General features: G+C 44.7%; 1 protein-coding gene across 1 annotated transcript in view; it reads right to left on the reverse strand.

Moving 5' to 3' along the window:
* ANKRD17 (ankyrin repeat domain 17) overlaps positions 1 to 10,532 on the reverse strand; it is an 80,912-nt gene extending 70,380 nt beyond the window's left edge. Inside the window, exon 1 of the mRNA XM_042872021.1 lies at positions 10,405 to 10,532. Coding sequence (XP_042727955.1) covers positions 10,405 to 10,419 — 15 coding nt within the window. The 5' untranslated portion in view covers positions 10,420 to 10,532. The remainder of the gene's footprint in view (positions 1 to 10,404) is intronic.
* Positions 10,533 to 11,601: the final 1,069 nt, after the last annotated feature.

Here is an 11,601-nt window from a genome sequence, read left to right on the forward strand (position 1 = left end):
TCACCTATGAAGCCTGCTTTTGGGCTACACACAACTAAGACAGCGAATGCGTTCAAAAAAGACACCCATTTGCAACAGGACAGATTCTTCAAATTATATTTCCTTTCCCGTTTGTCATGGCAGTAGGGAAGCTATGCTCAATTTCAACGGCATTTGTAGAGCCTCTAAGCAAAGAAAATTTCTCACATAATAGAACAATCTAACAACATTAGTACTAGTGCCTCTTCAATGCTAAGTACTAACTCCAGACATCTTAACATCAGTATATGAAAGATCAGAGCGCAAGGTTGAAATGATCCTCTTTTAACATACTCCATGTCTGTGCAATCCATTTCATATACACATAGGAGAATGTCTGCTTTAGAAGTTGGTCCTTCATCCCACTTGGTTCATACTCAGACAAGCCCCCAAACACAGAGGCTCTCTTATAATTGCTGTGACATGATACATTTTGACCTTGACAAACTATAATGTAGAACTCAGTAACCATGAACAGGACCGAACACAACATGTAGCAGACTAGTTCCTTATTTCCAGTTCTTTAATCATTAAACTTCACGGAAACACATCAGTACTTGGTTGATGTTGTCAATTAGTCTTGTCTCATTCCCCCCAGCACCACCACCACCACCAAAAAAAAAAGACATAAAAATATAAAGCAGTTTTCACAGATAACAGTGGTCAGCCACTGGAATTTCCTTAAGAGTTCAAGCACAAATACAGACAGTTAGCAAACCTTCACACAAAAGAATCTACTTTCAATGTCAGTTTCCCCCTCATTTCTAAGCAGGCAAGGCCATGATTTTTCCTGGAGTATAATCATCTAAGTAACTCATCACTGACATGCTTCACCAAAAAATTCAAATTCAAGATCCACTGGATCAGAATCCTCCTGTCTCCATTTTCTCAGCTGTAAACCAAAGAAATTTTCTAACAGTTCCACATTTAGACAAGGTTCAACTTCCTTTATCGTATTCCCACACTCCACCTAACTTAGAAAAATGAGCAGAACCCATAATATTGTACTTAGTTTCTTTCTTTTGGAAAGCTCCTGAAGGGCAGTTGCTTGGCTGGCATCTTCAAGTTCAGATATTGAACTGAGTTTATCAAGTGGAACATCAAGCCTGAAATTTAACAGCAGACTGGTTAAAAAAAAAAAAAAAAAAAAAAAAAAAAAAAAAAAAAGCTGAAGGAGTGCAAAAACTGAATAAAAACAATGAGAAACTCCTATGCTAACTATAATGCAGCTGCTCACTTATTTCACCTGAAGCGGCTCGAAAGGTCAAGAAATCCTGAGAACCTCACAGCAGAACCTCAGTGCATTTGCCATCAGCACAGTCAAACTGGCTGCCAGGTTAAAATCCTTCTAGCTGAATGTTACTTGCTCATTGGACTTCAGAGCCTCCTGACAACCATTTCTCAAGTCTTTAGAAGACAAAAAACCATTCAGTTTATCTCAGATCAGTGAAAGAAATGCAGGACAATGAAGTCACAAACACCTGCCTTTCTCAATACAAGGTGAACTGATAATTAAGAGCCTGATTTCAGCTGAAGACTAACTCTGAAGGTTTTTAAAAGTACAAAAAAATGAAAAACCTTCAGGTTTTAACTCAGCTAGAAGCATTCAGTGCACAATGAAGCCCCCTTTCAACCCATCAGAAACAGGCTCTCTTGCACAGATCTCACTCTCCCCCCACATTCAAACTGAATCATTCACACAGAATCTAATGGAAATGTCTTACTGGGACCTCATTGAATCAAGTGTTGTAGAAGTTATTGGAGGTAAACAGAACATCCACTGCCTGCTATCACAAATGCTAAAGAAAACACTCTAAATACTTCCCAGACTGTGCTTGTGCTGCACCACACATTTCTCAAGTTATTCCTACTAAGAGCATATTCCTATGGCTTGGAAAGACTGCACCCATCTCTGGATTACAATGAAAACCACCACCAAGAACACCTGCAAAATGTTTTTGTTTCACATGCAGGAATAGTTTAAATACAGTTCTTTGAGAGTACTACTGCTCGTATTTCATGCCTAATTCACTCAAGGAAGTGCCTGCAAGATGGTACTGCTCCACGTGCATCTTCAAAGCCAGTAACACTGATCAAGTTAGTGAAGGCAAAGATACCTGCCAGTAAACTGAGGGTTAGGTCATAAACTCACTTAACTAAGCAGAGCTAGGACAGAGCAGCATGCAGTGTCCCAAAATACAAAAGGAATTAGCATCTCTATTAACTTGCAGAACAAACTTGTCATTCAGCAGAGCTGTTGCACCAACATGCAGCTGGAAAGGATAAATCTAACCCCACAAACATGAGCAAGGCAGGTCCTGAGTTGACAGAACAGCTTGGTTCTAGACTCCAAAGGAAAAGCAACCAGAACTCCTCACAGCTATTTCCCCTTTTCCCTTCATACCCTCAATAGCACGTTTTGGACAGACTGCAGGCCAGTGATTGGCTGCAATGAGAGCTGGCAAAACTGAAGCCATTTAAATGTACAGTTGGTTATAGGTCAGAGAAAGAAGTAAAATGTTAGATCAACTCATCCCATTATGCCGTATTATGTCAGAAAGGTGTCTGAGAACCCAACTTTACATAGATACACATACTAAAAAAGACCATCTCAAAGACACAAGTAGAGTTAGAGTGATTTTATACACAAGTTGAGAAGCAAAGCCGCTTCCCACACATGCAGGGTTCAGAAAAGCCCTGTGCGATGTTTATCCACTTAAACTATGTGCTAAACTTTGCTACTGTATTTATCACTGCAGTCTTTTATCAAGTTGATGCTTCACAAAAATACCAGCGTGCTGCTATGCTTTCACTTCTGTTAGTGACTGAGATGGACAGAAGGCGTATGTTCATCTATCTAGCAGACTGCTAAGTTAAAAGTAAGCGCTCTTTCTTAAAATTAGGCTGGTTATTTGTAGCACAGTTACCATACCCATCCCAGTCTTGCTTTGCGTCCACCTTACGCTGGTTGGCGTACAAAGCGCCTCCTGCCCGCATTCCGCTGAGCGATACAAAAGCAGCAGTGGTTACACTTAAAACACGCAGCAATGTTCTAACGCAACACTACTTCAATCCTCTCTTTTGATCTACCCTCAACACACTGCTTTAAAGAACTGGAAGGAACACCAGAGAATAAAAATATGTCAGTGCTGATTTTATCTCAAGCTTTTAAGTTTCAAAGCTGGAAGAAAAAAAAAAAAAGATTTTATGCCATTTATCTTTCCAGGACTCTGCCAGCCACTTTCAAACACCAAATCCAAAGGAACCGTGAAGAGGATTGCTTTGCCCTTTAATACCAGAATTCTCACACATCTGTAGCATTCTCAGCAGCTCCACTCCTCAAAGACAATGCAAGTGTTTCTTTGACAGGCATTTAAATAAATAGTTTTGCCAGAAGAGGCAGTCCTCAGCCCTCCTCCCCATCCACGTTCCTGGCTCTTCCTTTCGGGCTCCTCGCTGTGTCAGCACAAGCTCCCGAGCCTCTGCCTGACAAACTGGATTGAGGACCCATCAGCTGTGAGCGTGCTTTTTCTGCCGCTCAGGTTTTTAAATAAGATCGTTTCCCAAGCTGCTGTGAGAAGCAATGGCTGCTTTTGTTTCTTCCTCCCCAGCAGCTGGCTCACTGCAATCTTCCCACAAACCTGACTCCCCTGACTTCAGTGGGATGAGTGCCCACGCTGACACCCAGCGCTTCAGAAAGAAGCTAAGTCGTGCCATGAGTTCACATTTTCAACTTCATTAAAGCATTGTTCACCATTCCGTGGAGGAGAACAGTTCACACCTGCAGAACCAGCTGAGGAGGAATATTCTGCTGGCAAAACACTTCAGGACAAGATGAACGAAAGGGAAAAACTGCCTGAAGTTTATATATGGCAAAGCTCAGGTATGGGAAAACATGCGACTCACTGAATACATTACAGACACCAGAAGTACTGCGGACCTCCAGCTTCTCACTAAATGAATTGTTTCGTTCTATTCTTTTGTATGGGAAAAACTGGGAGGACAGAAATGACCTTCCTCCTCTTATCTCTGAGTCACTCCCCGCCACAGAGAGGATTCAGATGTTCTCCGCCTGCTGAAGCGGACTCCACAAAGCTGTCCTTGCAAAGGCTTAGGAGCTTTGGGATTTGGGGGAGAGGGGAAATGCAAGCCCAAATCCAAGGCAACCTCTCTGGAACGTGAAGTTTTGTTACTGTGTAAAATGCCTTTAACTTGAACCAAAGCAAAATAATCAGGACGTGAACTTAACACATAGGCACTTAACTTTTTGACTCTTACAAGTTGAACTCAAGGAGAACGGACGCCAAAACTACAAACATTTCATCATACTAAACACTCCAAATGTCTTGCAAGCTCTGTGTTTTAGCATCTTAACAGCTGCATACTTGGACACGCTACCCACTCTGATGATTAACACTACAACCAACTCAAGCTAAGAGACTGGAATGAAGCAGGAAAAAAAAAGCCAAGGTTAATTTCAGCTCATTTTCTAGAATATGCCAATCTACTTTTAGGACTTGAGGGTCTAGTTAAAATACTGTAGAGTAGAAGAACCTGCACATAAAACAGTAATTTATATTTGTCAAAAGTACCTTCGAGTAAATGCATACATAATCATTGTGCTTACAACACCTGACCTAGAAGAAAACAGTGCAAGCACCAACTAAGATATATTTAGGGCATGCTTGGTCTCATGCCTGATTTTCAGTCTGGTATACACTGGTTGCTTAATATGAAAATAAGGTGCCAGGACAGTTAAACACCTGTACATGGCTTCAGTCTTCACACAACTATGAGTATTTGATTACATACAGGGTAGAAAGACATGGCTGACGAACATTCAGAGTAGCAAGACAAACTCTCCAGCTGACTGCTTAGTGAAAACTGAATAGAAATGCTGCCTTATGATGGTAAATCATATACACGTTTTTTTTTTCCCTTCACATATTTCTGTCAATATAACACAAAGACTATACTAGGCTCACAAGAAGTCACACCTCAACACCAACACCTATACATTCATCAGTGAGGTCATGTTAAGCATCCTTACCCAAACCATCTGCTAGCATTAAATCTTTCCCTACCCAAACGTTCATTTTTCTTTTAAAACATCAAAGCTTTTTTTGAGGATAAAAATATTGCCAAGAAAAAGCTGCAGAAACTCTTCGGATGCAGCACACCTTCAAGAACATGTGTCAGCACAGTCACCTGAAGTGCCGTAGCATCCCAGAACCAGAAGCACATCATCACTTTGGAACAAACAAGCTGCCTACCAACGCAACCAGGGGTCCTGCCTCAAGTGCCTTAAAACAAAAAATATGCAAACTGTAGACTTTTTTCTACTTTATTCAAAGTTGTGAGGACTTATTTCCTTAACACTGGAAAAGAGAACCTCCTTACCTATCTAGGATCTGCAGCATTGATTTCCCAATACCAAAATAAAGCTTCCAAATAAACTTCATTTTAAATAGGTACTGACAGTTTTGTTTCCAAAACAGAGATGAAGAAAATAAAGTCATCTAATCTAGTTGGACTTCAGAGTTGACAGATAAGGAGGAGATCCGCTCTCATCCACACAAACCATTCTCTAAGAAGAACTAAACTGTTAACACATTTGGATCCAGCCAGCAGACAGGAGTTCTGTTTCCCATAGAAGTATTGGAGGGAATAAACAAACTCACCTGGTGCCACCATCATCTAACTCCACCTCCTGCAGTGCTCATTTTTACACACAGAGCTTTTTTATTTTTTTCAACCCAGATTGTCACTAACAATTTAGACAGAAGTCCCCTAAAGATGTATTTAAATAAGCACTAGCCCTAACCAGACATCATTCATTAACTCAGCACACCTAGAACCTTTCCCAGGCATACAGAAGCACCACTAGACCTTGCTTGTGACCTCAGCCTGGAACAGTGCTCTCATTCCCTTCACAAGCACATGAGATCTACCAGCTTTACTCCTTTGATAAGGGGCATATCCCACACACCTTCTGCACAGTGAGGTCAGTAACAGCTGAAGGTTGCTTGGCAAGAAACGGCAACACCAACCAACACACAATTCCCATTTTTCAGACTGATTTTAGTGGAACCTACACTGTCACACAATATGGAAGGGATGGTTAACTACTCCTTCCTGGGATTACTTACAGCAGATTGCACTACTCTGAGGCTCTACCAGCCCTGATACTTCAGGGATTTTTGAGTAAAATCTACTCTCAGGAATCCCTCATTCTACTCATCTTCAGAGTAACAGTGGTACAGAGAATACAACCAACAGCAGTCAAGTCAGACATAGTGGCTCTTCTGCATCCCTGCTGAAGCCAAAAGCCTCTCATTCCAGGAGTCGTATTAAAATAGTCAGGATAAAGATTAAGGAAATAAATGTTATGCTTGAAATAAACAGCTTACTCTGACACTTCGATGTACTGTAACTGTGTGTCTGTGACAATCTTGAAGGCACACCAATAAGCTCAAATTTTCAGATTAGCACTTCGTATCTGAAGCTAAAACAAGCAATTTGGAGAAGCTTCCTTTGCATGAAGGAACTGCAGCAAACTGGGGTGTTTCGTTGTTTTATTTACTTCTTACTAGTTCAATTACTAATTCAATTGCAGCTGAGAAAACAAGAGCGAGCTTATATTTACAGAAGCTACAAGGCCATGGTAAAAACAAGAATGCTCCATAAACAGCTGAGAATTCTAAAAAACATCCTTTGTGTAGGGCAGCGCTTTCAGACATACCCAATATTACTGAAGGTGGTGTTTAATAAAGTAGATTTGTAGAAGCCATCCAAGAATGCTGTATCAAACTAGACCTATTGCTGGGGGGTGGAAAAGGGAAGGAAATAACCACACACAACTCCAAAATCGATCTGCATCTGCTTATCATGAGATTCTTCGATCAACGGGAAGGCTGAACTGAGACCCTTGCAAAATGGGTATGATATTAAAGAAAGAAATGACCAAGGTCAGGCTGGATGCGGCTTTGGGCAGCCTGCTCTAGTGGTTGGTGACCCTGCACGTAGCAGGGGGGTTGAAACCAGATGATCTTTGAGGTCCTTTTCAACCCAGGCCATTTTATGATTCTATGAACTTCAGTGTCAGCAGGAACAAAGATCCTGCATAACTTCAAAGGCAAAAATCAACGTATATACTAACTTTATATCACACAATTAAACTTTGGTTGAGTAAGTGATGTCCTAATGCATTTTACTATTTACTAAAGACAAATGTTTAGCAAAACTGGTACATAAGTGAGAACTTTGACGATGCCTACCTGCATATTTACCCGTTTTACCTGAAACCTGAGTTCAGAGGAACTGCTAACCTGTGTTTTTATTTCAAAAGGTAACAAATACAGAAGTTCTCAACCAATCTTAATATTCAAACTCCTTACCACATGTGTCAGCATTCACTCACCTGGTTTGTCCCCTCCCCCATTATTTTTAGACTCATATCCTTAAAATCTAACAGCAGCTCAGAAGACAGACCTTGGACTTGGTCCAAAGCACATGAAACGTGATGAGCATTTTTCTATGTGTGTTTCATGTATTCACATATCAGCAACAGATTATGTTAAATAGGGAAGGGGAAACTATACTGAGCCAAGTCAGGATGTAATGTTTGGCTTAAGAGTACAGTCTTCTGTGATACTCCTCACATAATTCTGACTCCAGAGACGTTCCTTCATCTCGCTATTAAACACTTAAAAACATCCAGCCATGACATTTTCCACATGTAACTGCATCTGTGCAAATTCTGCCCGACTGCACAGACCTGTTGGGAGTTTTCACCCAATCAAGGAGTCACTACAGTCCTATTTAACATTACAGCTCCTTAAACAAGCCTATGAGGCTACTTCTCTGAAGACAGAATCATTTTGCTTGCTGTACACGTGATCACTCATCGAGTGAGGGCAGAATTCTGCCAGGAAGCATGCAAGTTGACCTCCTCTGCTGCGTCACTTCTCCTGTTCCTTTCCTCTCATCTTAAGACTTCTCTTCCTGCACGCTGAAAAGAGCTGACATTCTTTATAAACCAGAGGACAGGGAAAAGGCAACTTGCCACTTACAGACAATACTGGACCGTGCTACATAAAGTGTTTTTTCTGACAAACGCCACTTTGCTGTAATTTCAGAAAGCAAGCTTAGAGGTTGCCACCATCACTGTAATAGGACTTCATTAAGCTGGTGGTATGAAATCTCAACTTTTCCCAGAGCTACATCCATCCCCTATGCTTCCACACTGAGATCTGAGTTTAGAAACAGACTGAGATGAAAACATCTGATTGTAACTTTTTATTCCATCCCATTAGCACAGCAACAACTGAGCCAAAACAATGTCTTTCCACTCATGGGGTTTTTGTGATTTAGAGTCTGCCAGGTTTCCAGTTATACCTCCTTTGACTTGTTGCTACTGTACTCCTCATTTTCCAAACCCATCTCATTAACAGTGAAACCAACAAGTAATTTAGCTCAGAGATTAGAGAAGCCTTAACGTATTAGCAATGGGAACAGCAGAAAAAAAAAAAAAAGCCTAAGAAATTGCCCTAAGTTCACACAGTTAATGAACAGAATGGTTGAGAGGGAACACCAAGAAATGCAGTGCTTCCACAATAGTTTCCATTTACAGCAAACCCATAAACTGATTTGGTTTCACTTCATGTGCCTTCCAGACTGCCAGCAGTCAGAAGACAGCAGTCCTACTGCTGAAAGCCACACAAACTACATGCACCAATTTAAGCCTGAACTGAAATAAACACATAAAATGAAAAGCCTCCTACCAAAAAATTCTAAGAACCAAAAGAAAAAAAAAAGAAAGCTATTAAAAGTCAAAATTAAACATCAAGGTGGTTTCAGACAAGGAAAACTCCCGTTTGCTGAAAACACATTTCCTCCCCAGGAGCTGCTGGGAAGTACTTTGAAGCTAGATCCTCTGCTCCATTATCCAGGCCACCCTCGTGCTCACGTACCTAAAAACTGTTTTCAGCTGTGCATATTCTATGCTACCTCACTCCATCCTGAAGTCAGTGGAGGAAAAAAAAAAAAAAACCAACCAGAACAGGCTTTGGTTGTTGTTGTTTTTTTTTTTAATCTGAATGATCAAGAATTAATATTAATTAAGCAGATACCATACAGCTCCTCATGGGACCTGGACTTAAATGCTCTGCTTGTTTGTTAGCCTTTGCTTAGTATTTAAAGCCAAGCCACTCAGCCTGGGAAAGTCTTCATTTACTTACATACCATGACTAGGATGAAACAATCAGGGAAGCTTCCAGACGCCAAACCTACTTCCCAGCTATCGGTACCTACAAAGTCTGGAAGTTATGTTAAAAAAAAAAAAAGTACTGTTCTGCTGCCTCATGATATTTTAACGATCATTTCCTTTTATCATCTCTGTACACCACCCTGACCCATATTAAACAGGTACTCTGGCTACATAAGGCACAGCATGCAAGCAAACGCTCATGTCAGCTACGACTACACTACTACTACTACTTCTGTTATCTTCATCTTTCTTGCCATGCCATCCACGATGTCTCTGGAAAGCCATCTGTGTAAGAAGCCACTTCAGTGAATGGCTACAAATACAAATCAAACCCACAGTTTTGCCAGTAAGTTTCCTTTTACACAAACTCTTGAACGCTGCTGTCCCATACAGCTGATCTCAATGCTGAGCAATCAGCCAACACATCTCCTGTGGCACCAGATACCCACACTTCATGCAAAACCCAACAGACCCCGTCAAAGAGCAGCCAAACATCTGTAGGACTGCTGGATCTCAGTGCAATACTTCTGTACATGATTACAGCTGCCAATCTCCCATTTCAAAAGCTTTGACCAACTTGATGCTCACTTTCCTAAAAACAGATACTAAAAAAAAAAAAACAAAACCACAACCAAATAAACACTGAACCTCATCAGTTGTTAACTGAGCCTGAACTGCAGGCAGTGGGGGCCTTCTGCTACTAAGGGGATGAAATGTTTTCTCATATCAACTTCTATGGGAAAAAAGTACTTTTTTTTCTCCTAGACAAAGCCATCACTAGCATAGCCAAGTCCTTCTTTAGTCCTATCAGACGCTTGCATCCCTTTCTTCTTGCTCATTATAAATCTTAAGTCAAAAGAAGAAAACACCATTAAAAAAAAAAAAACAAACAGAAAAACCTTAGAAATAAACGTTCAAAAAAAAACTTGAAAAACGTGGGGCTGCTTGGAAGATGCTAACAAAAGAAGGATGTTAAACAAAAGAACAGCACCACTAAAGCAACCGTTCAGTTGAAACGTTACAGAATCAAAGCTGCTCAGCCCAGCGGCTCTGCGTGACCACCGATGCAAATGGCAGAGAGGCTCAGGTCCTCATTCGCCTCTTTCAGCGATACCTACCTGAAACGACCACATTAAGCGACAGCGAGTTGTCAGCGCTTCCTCGAGCTCCTTTCAGCGTTACATTTACACGGCGACGGCTTCGGAGAATCCTCCGGACGGGAGCGAGACGCCCAGGGCTCTCGAGCAGCCTTCGCCGCGGCCGCGAACCCACCCGCACGCCTTCGGGCCGATCCATCCCCGGGCCGACCCATCCCCGGGCCCCCTCGCCACCCGCCCCCCCGATGTCCCGGTTCCCCCCGTCCACTCGGACGGCGCGGACACAAAGCGTAGCGCCGCGGGCTCCCGCTCCCCCCACCCCGCACACGCCGGGCCGCCCCCGCGCCCTTCCCCAGCGCGAGCGGAGCCGTGCCGCCGCTCCAGCCCGCCACGAGGCCGGCGCGGTGCTGCCCCCTTCCCGCCCTCGCGGCGGGGCCCCGCGGGAGCCGTTATGAAAGCGGAGCTCCGGGGCCGGCCGCGCGCCCTTCTCCCCGCCCGCCGTACCTCGGAGACCTCTTCTTCTTCCTCTTCCTCCTCATCCTCCTCCTCCTCCTCCTCCTCGCTGCCGTTGTTGCTGCTCTCGCTGCCGCCGCCGCCGCTCTCGCTGCTGCTGGCCGGCCGGCCGGCCCGCCCGCCGCGCTTCGCCTTGCCCGGCGCCTTCTTCTTCAGCAGCAGGTCGCACACCCGCACCAGCCCCCGCGGCGCCGCCGCCGCCGCCGCCTCGGCCGAGCAGGACGGCGGCGAGGAGCCGGCCCCGCCGTTCGGCCCCTCCGGGGGACCGGGCCCCGCCGTGGCGCTCCCAGCGTCGCCGCCGCCGCCGCCGCCTCCCTCCGCCGTCTTCTCCATGGCCGCCCACGCCGATCCGCCCCGGTGAGGAAGGAGGAGGCACCCGGGGCCGCCGCCGCCTCGGTCACCTCTAGCGCCGGCGCCGCGCCACCTCTCGCGATACTTGTCGCCGCCGGCCGCCCGCCCGCTCCCGGCGCCGCAACGTCCGCGCCCTCCCCTCGTCGGCCGCCGCTTCAGCCTCGGCCGCCGCCCGGCTCGCGCGGCCTCGCGCCGCGCCGCTCTCCCCCCCGCGCCCGCCCCGTCGCGGAACCCTCCTGGCCGCGACCCCTTCCGTGCGCGCCGCGCTCACCGCCCCGGCTCCGGAAGAGCTTCAAACGTCATCACCGGCGCCGGCCGGCCGTTTCCGCCCTTTCGCCTCGACTCGCGGCCGCG

The sequence above is a fragment of the Lagopus leucura genome, unplaced genomic scaffold (genome assembly GCF_019238085.1).
Source record: "Lagopus leucura isolate 7727_CA_CO unplaced genomic scaffold, USGS_WTPT01 Super-Scaffold_100004, whole genome shotgun sequence".
Classification (NCBI taxonomy): Eukaryota; Metazoa; Chordata; class Aves; order Galliformes; family Phasianidae; genus Lagopus; species Lagopus leucura.